General features: G+C 61.3%; 1 protein-coding gene across 4 annotated transcripts; it reads right to left on the reverse strand.

Annotated features, from left to right (window-relative positions):
• Window positions 1–1014: 1014 nt before the first annotated feature.
• PDZD4 (PDZ domain containing 4) lies at window positions 1015–7424 on the reverse strand. Of its 4 annotated transcripts, none has more exons than XM_023200778.3 (7): window positions 7144–7424; window positions 6085–6175; window positions 5561–5659; window positions 4892–4954; window positions 4325–4426; window positions 3912–4022; window positions 1015–3716 (listed from the first exon to the last, which is right to left on the reverse strand). In XM_023200778.3, exons 1-7 carry the CDS (start codon window positions 7212–7214, stop codon window positions 2169–2171), a joined length of 2085 nt encoding a protein of 694 aa, XP_023056546.1. In that variant the 5' UTR covers window positions 7215–7424; the 3' UTR covers window positions 1015–2168. The 4 variants fall into 4 exon arrangements, with proteins under 4 accessions (XP_023056546.1, XP_023056547.1, XP_023056545.1 ...); XM_023200779.2 differs by having other exon boundaries at window positions 7162–7423; XM_023200777.2 differs by having other exon boundaries at window positions 6262–7422.
• Between the last annotated feature and the right edge of the window lie 733 nt (window positions 7425–8157).

Here is an 8157-nt window from a genome sequence, read left to right on the forward strand (position 1 = left end):
TCACTCTGTCGCCCAGGCTGGAGTGCAGTGGCACGATCTCGGCTCACTGCAGCCTGCACCTCTCAGGTTCAAGCGATTCTCCTGCCTCAGCCTCCTGAGTAGCTGGGACTACAGGCACCTGCCACCACGCCTGGCTAATTTTTGTCTTTTTAGTAGAGACAGGGTTTCTCCATGTTGGCCAGGCTGGTCTTGAACGCCTGACCTCATGTGATCCACCCACCTTGGCCTCCCAAAGTGCTGGGATTACAGGCGTGAGCCACCACGCCTGGCCTATATTGTCTTCTTTCTGGAGAATCTGAATGCCTCCTTGACCACTTCCGCTCCTTCACGGCAGCACTGCCCACTCCAGGGGGTACCACTCCCATGGCAGGCTGTGCCCATGTTGTCTGCGGGGTTGTCTTTGAGGCCCTGACCCTGCCCAGCATTGAGCATGGCTCCTGGCACTTGACAGAGCCCGAAGGTTTGCTGAGAGCTCTCAGGATAGAAGGGCCCTGGCAACAACGTGGGTATTCATCTGTCTGGCCAAGACATCCACTGAGTGCCTTCTGCAAACTGAGCACCTTGCTAGGCACTGTGGGATCACCAAATGGGGAGGGCAGCTTCCGCCTTCCAGAGTGGATGGCACCAGGCCCTGCTGGGCAGGATAGGACTGGAACCCACTTCTCTGTGGCATGTGCCAGCAGTGGGCCCCACCTACGGTTTGGTCCATGGAGATGACCATGGCCCTTGCCTGGAGGCTAGTCTGAAGTCAGGCTTCTGCCAGCTTCTGCATCTGGTCACCACCCTGTGACTGTGACACCTCTGAAATGACTCAGGTGACTCTGGTATCTCTCCTCCTGGGGTGCCACACAATTGCCCATGGGAGGTCACAGTCACTGCTCCTGACATCCGAGACAAACCGAGGGCTGCAGCCTGGCTTTCAGTTGACTCTAACCCTGCCCCCTCTTCCTTCTCCCACCCCAAACTGCCAACTCTTTCCCCAACCCAATAAGAATGAACACAGGGAGGCCACGATTCAACCAAGTACAAAGGCAGCTTTTGCTTTATTCTCAAGATGCAGGGGGAAGGGGTGGTGCAGCCTGTCTGCCTCCAGTCCGGGGCTCTCCAAGCCTGAGGGGCACCCCCAGGCAGCCTAGTTCACACGTGCAAATCCTGAGGAGGCTGGGGGCCTCTCCTTCCCAGTCAGCCCACCACCTCACTGGGGTCCAGGTTGTGGATCGCCACCAAGTCCTCTCCAGGCCGCATGGCCCAAGGTCTTCCACTGCTGCTCACGGGGCTTGGCTTCTAGACCCCCTCTAATCACCTTCCTCAGTTCACTCAGAAGAGAAGCCCGTGCTCCAGATGGTGTGGGGCACAGAACGGGCTCTGGGACTTCTTAGTGGACACCCTGCAAGACCCCTCCGTTCCTGCAGTCTTGCTCTCAGTCACTGGGGAAACAGGTGCCCCCCAAAAGCTCCCCGTTCCCACACCTCAGAGTGGAAGCCACCAGAACAGCTGCTTCCCATTCCTCCCACCTTTCCCTCCCCTTCCCTCCCATCTATCCCCAGCCCTCCCTCCCGATCTTCCTCCCCAACTCCCTTCCCAGCCATCAGTGGAGGAGGGAGTTCCACCTCTGCCAGGCTGCCTGAAGGAGCTGCCAGCCCCCAGGTCAGGTCCACAAAACAAAACAACTATTGGCAAGCACAGAAAGGGAGAAAAACCACAAAAATCGGGGTGCCTTTGTCTCCAAATAACTGCAGCGGGGAGAGGCCGAGCTCAGCAGCGAAGCCGGACACTCTCTTGTGCTCCTTTCAGCTCAGCTTCCCTGTCTGCAAGGACACGGGTTGGGTGGAGAGATCACTGGGTATGTGTGTGCGTGCACGTGCAAGCACACGCAAGAGCATGGGGAATGGGAAATGCACACGCACAGCCGAAGGGGTGCCCATTACAGGTGTGCCCCCAATACTGGCCACTAGCGTGGTCACTTTGCTTGGGCAGAAAGAAGAAAAGCGTCCCTTCTCCTCAGGGGCTTCTCTCTGCTAACAAAGCCCTGTGCGCACACCTAGACGGGGAGGTGTGTGCATGCGCACAGTGAGCACGCGCACACACACACATAATCTCTATAGGACAGTGAGGGCAGGGGCCCCAGGGGGCTCCTTGGGCCTGGGCCGTGCACCCGCCGGGGCAGCTCACACAGTAGTGACCGAGAGGAGAGGGTTGTAGACCCGCTTGCCATCAGCCGAGCGTGCGCCATGGGCCAGCATCTCCTGGATGGTGATCCAGTTGTCCAGGATCTTCTTGTTCCGCTTCTTCATGGTTTTGCGGTGGCTCAGGGCAATGATGTTGAGCTCGGGCTTGCTGTCGCCATTCTGCTGCTCCCGCAGGCACTCCAGCCGGCTCTGCATCATGAACTCGCGCCGCTTCCGCTGTTCGCGGGCTCGGATCAGGTGCTGCTTGCGCTCCTCCTTGCTCCAGTAACGGCCCATCTTCATCTCGCTCACTGCGTCGTCGTCGGTAGTCATACCGCTGCGCTCCTCCCGGATCTTCAGGGCACGGGCTTTCAGCAGCCGATCTCGCACGGGCCGCTTGGCCACGTAGCGGGTTCCATCGCTGCGCACCTTCACCTTCCACTCCATGCGCGGTGCTTCAGTGGCCGCGGTCGCCACCCCGCCCACCCGAGGGCCACCGGCCAAGCTCAGGGGGCTGTGGCCCAGCTCCTCCAGCCCTCGCGTCGGGGCCAGCTGCACGCAGCTGTGGTAGTGCTCGCCCTCCTGGCCCTGGCCGCGGTGGCGCCGCGAGAGGTAAGGGCTGCCTTCGGGGCCCACACGCTCCAGGGTCAACCCGGTCTTGGGATTGCGGCGGCCGCGCTCCTCCGCATGCTGCCTCCGGCCGGCCTCAGGATCCCGGGAGAGGGACCGGAACTTGGCGGGGCTCCCCGGTGGAGGAGCTGCCTTGGCCGGGGTGGCAACAGGGGGGCCGGGAGGGGTCCGGTTCAAGTTGGAGTTGCCGGCTGCAGCCCGCCGCAGGGGACTCTCGGGCAGGGGTTCCGCGAGCAGCGGGGTGCTGCGGCAGCTCTCCCCAGTGTTGTAGGCGCTGGTGCTGTCCTTGTCCGACTTCTCAGGCAGCTCGGAGATGTCAGACAGCTCGTGCTTCTTGGGCTCGCTGGCCGCCAGGTCGTAGAGGCTCTCCTCCTCCAGCAGCCAGGCCTTCATGCAGCGCTCACGCAGCTGCTGCATCTTCTGCGCCCGCAGGATGTTGCGGCACTTGAATTCCAGGTGCCGTAGCTCCTCCTCCAGCATGGCCATCTCGTGGCCCAGGCTCTCGTTGCGGTTGACATCCAGGGCACTGTTGCCTCCGGAGGCCCGGGGGAAGAGGAGGCCCAGCTGGTTGCCGTTCTCTAGGTGGCACTTGATCTCCAGGAGCTCGCGGTAGCGCTCATACTCCTCATCCGTGAGGCCCGGGACGTCGCCAGCTCCCAGCCCCGCCCCCTCGGCCAGCAGAGAGTCCATGCTGAAATGGAAGTCCCGGCTCTGCAGGGCGTCCCCTTGCAGGCCAAACTTGCGCAGGCTTCCCGGGGTGTTGGTGGAGCTCGGGGGTTCGTCCCCCAGCAGGTCGTGCTCAGAGCTCTCTTCGTTCCGGGTGCTCTCGTCAGTCCGGCCCACCCCGCTGTCCAGCTCCTGGCTGTTGCTCAGGCCTGGGCCTGCATCCGGAGTCCCCTTCTCCTCTTCGTTTCGGAGCTACAGCAGAAAGGTAAGTACCGCTCAGTTAGGTCCCATAGACAGGGATGTCACGGGATGTCACAGGAGGATTGAAAGGGCTTCAGACCTGGTTTATTTTCCTGCCAAGCGTTGGGAGACCCTGCACAGCCTCAGCGCCTTCCACCCAGTTCCTTCCTTCTTGCCCTCCCCACCAGCACCCTTCTCCTTCCTCACCTGCTGGGCAGGGGGTGATTTCAGTTTATGAGCACGCAGCTCCCCCTCATTCTCAGAGCCAAAGTCATCCAGGAAGTCATCCCGGTCGCTGTCCTTCCACCGTTTCGCCAGCTGTGGAGACAGGCCCTGGTGTCCCCACAGCTTCAAGGACCTCCCCATATACCCTTCTTGTCTGCTCTGGGCCCCACACTTCGTTTCTTTGTTTCAGTGAAGTTCAACAACCTGGGGGGCAGGGTCCCAGCCCACTCAGCCTTCAGAGGCCAGGAGGGGAAACGGGCCCCGAGAGACCCCTGCCCACCCGCCCTCCATCAACTCCAGGTTGTTGGCACATGTGTGCCCTAGTCACGGCCAGCAGCTTCCAAGACAGAAAGCCTGATGTCGTGGCCCTGGGTTGCCCTGCCAGGCACACACACCTGGCTCTCAGGTCGGGCCACCAGCAGGGAGATGTTGGTGTTCTCTTCCTGGCTCAGGATGGCCACCGCCTCTTCCCGGTTCTGGACGTCCACACCGTTAATCTGAGGCAGGCCAGGGTATAATCAACAAGGATGCTAGGGCTGGCCCTAGGGCGGACCCTGGGCGAGTGCAGGGAGCCCAAGCACTCTTGGCTCCGCTGGGCTAGGCTGGGGCTTGAGCTCCAGGAGGATGTAACTAAGTGGAGAGTACCAGGGAGAGGGCGGCCTGGCTCTTGCAAGAACCAATGTGTGCTCAGGACAGCATGGAGTGGAGCAGAGGGAGAGGGGTCAGGAGGTTTCAGAGCAGCAGGGGCCCTGGATGCCAGCAAATCCCATAGGCACACGGGAGCCACTGGGGTGAGTGGGCAGGAGAGAGATGAGACTCAGCCTGGGTTTGGGACATGGCAGGCTGCTGGGCCTCAGGCTTGGCTCTTAGTGGGAGAGAGCTAGGGACTGGCTAAAGAGAGGTGGCTGGGCCAACAGGTGCAGCGGGGCCTTGGGCCAGGCCTGCAGCCTGCAAGTGCTCACCTGGATGATGCGGTCTCCCTCACGGATCCGGCCGTCTTTGGCTGCAATGCTGTTGGGATTTACCTGCAGGACACACACATCTTGGGGACTTGGTGCCTAACATGCCCTTTCAGTAGAAGGGAGCAGGCTCACCTCAGGGGACCCCAAAGCAAGCTGAAGGCTCTCTGTCTCCCCTTCCAGCCCCGAGTTCCAGAAAGCAGGGGCAGAGGCTGTGGAGTAGTCGCCTCTCCCTGCCCCTGCCCCTGGCACTCCTAGGCTCCTCTGCATGGAAGCCTGTGCTTTTGGTCAGCCCTGGGCCACTTGGTGGGAGTAGGACATTGTCCGTCTGGAAGGGTGGCTTTAGTGGGACGCTGCTAGTAGGGAGGGGATTGAGGGGCCATCCCCTCCTGGGGATACACAGACATCTGCCCAAGACGGGTTCAGAAGACTAGGAAGCAACCCTGTTGCTCGTTCTCAGGCCCATCTACTGTCCCACCCGGGCACAGGCCTCCTTCTGCAGATGACTGCCTCAGTGGACAGTGGCTGAAGCCATCGACCATCCTCGCCTCACCACGCAGTACCCTAGCTGTGATGCCCTGTCTCTGCTAGCTGGGACCTTACGGGCAGCCTCTGAGCCATGGGCAGGCCACGTGGAGGGGCCTCGGGGCTGGGGCATACCCGTCTGCATACCTCTCCGACATAAATGCCCAGGTCCTCCTCGTCGTCTGTGCGGTAGCAAACCATCAGGCCCAGCTTGTCCCGGTGGCTACTTTTATACAGCTCCACCTCCTGCCACGAGGGGTCCGGGAGGAAGCAGAGGTAGAAAGCCCCAGAAATGCGTGAGTGAGGGAGCAGGCAGCACAGCCCAGCCCCTCAACCCGCAGCCCCTCAGCTTCCTCTGGGACCCCTGAGTTCAGTTTCCAGTCCCCGCTTTGAGGGTCTCTCTTACCATCCCACGTGGCGCATGTACTCAGTGGTCTCCCTCCCAGGAAATGCGCGAGGCACACACACAGGCACAGGACACAGAAGACAGACATGCATGGGACGTGGACTCACCAACATGGACGGAACATGTAACCTCACCCGCACCCTCCCTGACTCAGCCAGACACGTGCCGGGAGGGCCACGGGGTCAGGCCTGGGCAGGAAGGCACGCAGGCGTCGGGGTGGCTGCCACAGCTGGCTGCGGGCCTCTGGCCTGGCCACCCGGCTCACCTCATACTCCAGCTCGTCCAAGCGGTCTGCCTCCTGCGGGCCGCCCTCCATAAATTCCGCCGGGTCATAATACTCATGGCTGATGGGGGGGCTGCCCAGGAGAAGGTGGGGGTCAGACCGGCTGGCTGTCCTCTCACACCTCAGCCCCAGCTCCCAGGCAGGCCAGTCCCAGCATGCCTGGCACGGAGAACTGCTCTGCTTGTGCTCTCAAGGGGGAGTGGCCCAGCTGCCTCCTGCAGAGCTCCTTCCTGGGCAACATGCAGCCATGCAAAGACCGGGGACACTTCTCGCACCTGAGTGTGCGGCATCGACACGGAGGACCTGCACAGACTAGCTCGCCTGTCCCGCAGACCAGACTCCTCCAACCACACCAGCTGGCAGGGACCGACTTCTCCAATCTCTAGGTACCCACCCGCCCGCCCAGTACTGGCCCCACTCATGCAACGCCCCCAGGAGTTATCCAGGCCCTGGAAGACTTCTGCAGAGCAGAGGGAGGCCCACCCTACCTGCAGGGGCTGCCTTCCTGGCCCCAAAACTAAGATTGGCTGCTCATGGCCCTGTGGCCTACCTCCCCACAGCCCGAGCTAAGATTAGCAGAATGAGGCAGCGCTCACGCGGTCATGAGCCACCAGGCCTGGATGAAAGGCCCTTCTTCCGGTCGGGCCAAAGAAAGAAGCCGAAGAGATGGAGGAAATTCAGAGCAGGTAGAGGAATGAGACAGACAAGGGATGCAAGAAGATTCAAGGAGTGATGCTTGTGAGGCAGCAGAGGAGAGAGGATGGAGGAGTAGGAGCTGAGGCCCTCAACCCTGGCACTTCCGGCAGCGTCGTCCCGGACAGGAGAGTCCTCCCTCGGCCCTGGGGGTAGATACAACGGGGCACCTTCTGGAGCCCGGCCCAAGGCTAGAGGCCTGGAGGTTTTGGAGCCCTCGGATACCACGGTCAGCTCTGGAGGCCGAGGGGCCTGCTTCCTGCCCGAGAGGGTGGTGTGCAGATGGCCGCCCCATGTGGCCTGCCCTCTCTGGAGGCAGGGCCCGGGGCCCTCCTGAGGGCGACTCACAGCTCAGAGAGGACGTACGGCTCCAGGATGACCATGGGCGGGGTGGGCGGACGCAGCTTGCCCAGCGCCATGATATGCTCGAAGGTGATGTCGGTCTGAGTGCCACTGTCCACCAGCTGCAGGTCGTGACAGGAGCTGTCCCCCCGGAGGCGGGGGCTGCGTCTCAGCACCTGGATCACCAGGGGCTCCTTGGAGGAGCGCAGGGCCTGCAGAGTTTGCTCCTGAGACAGCTTGGAGAGCTCCTTCCCGTTCACCTGCGGCAGAGACACGCCTCTGTAAGAACCCTCAAGGGCCCACTCCTCCCCGTGAGGTCAAGGCAGAGGCCCTAGCTGGCAGGACCTGGGCTGACAACCAGCACCCCAATCCACTCAAGCAAGGAACCTGCTCTCTGTCTGCAGCCCTGGCTACCTTTGGTGCCCCCGTTCCCAGGCAAGCCCCACTGCTCAGCCTTCATCCCACTGAAGGCCACCTGGGAATCGCCAAGTCACACCAAGGGCTGGGGGACCCAGCCTCTGTGCACTGGGTCTGGAGGCTGTGATACCACCCTACAACGTCCTCCAGACTCTGCTTGAGCTCTCCTGGTCTCTCCCCATCCGGACCCACTTCTTTCTAGGGCAGCACTAAGGCCAGGGCTAGCATGAAGAAGATCCCATTGAGTTCTTTGGCACTGACTGGACCATAACAGCCAACACTCAGTGAGCATCTGTGTTGTGCTCGTTCAACATCAAGCAAGAGGATGACCTTGACTCTTCAGATGAGCTGAGTCTCTCAACAAATGTCTACTCACTAGGGAGGGCCAGGGTCAGGTTGGGGGACAAGTAGGAAGATGCCTAAAGATATGGTGTTGTATCCTCACAGTGGCAACTGACTTGCCCAAGAGAAAAGCCTTTGACATACAAGAAATCCCCTGGAACTGCAAAGTAGCCTAAAAGAGGTGCCAGGAAACTGGTCCTTATAAAGCCACCACTGGGCCGGGCGCAATGGCTCACGCCTGTAATCCCAGCACTTTGGGAG

This window comes from Piliocolobus tephrosceles, unplaced genomic scaffold (genome assembly GCF_002776525.5).
Source record: "Piliocolobus tephrosceles isolate RC106 unplaced genomic scaffold, ASM277652v3 unscaffolded_18244, whole genome shotgun sequence".
NCBI lineage: Eukaryota > Metazoa > Chordata > Mammalia > Primates > Cercopithecidae > Piliocolobus > Piliocolobus tephrosceles.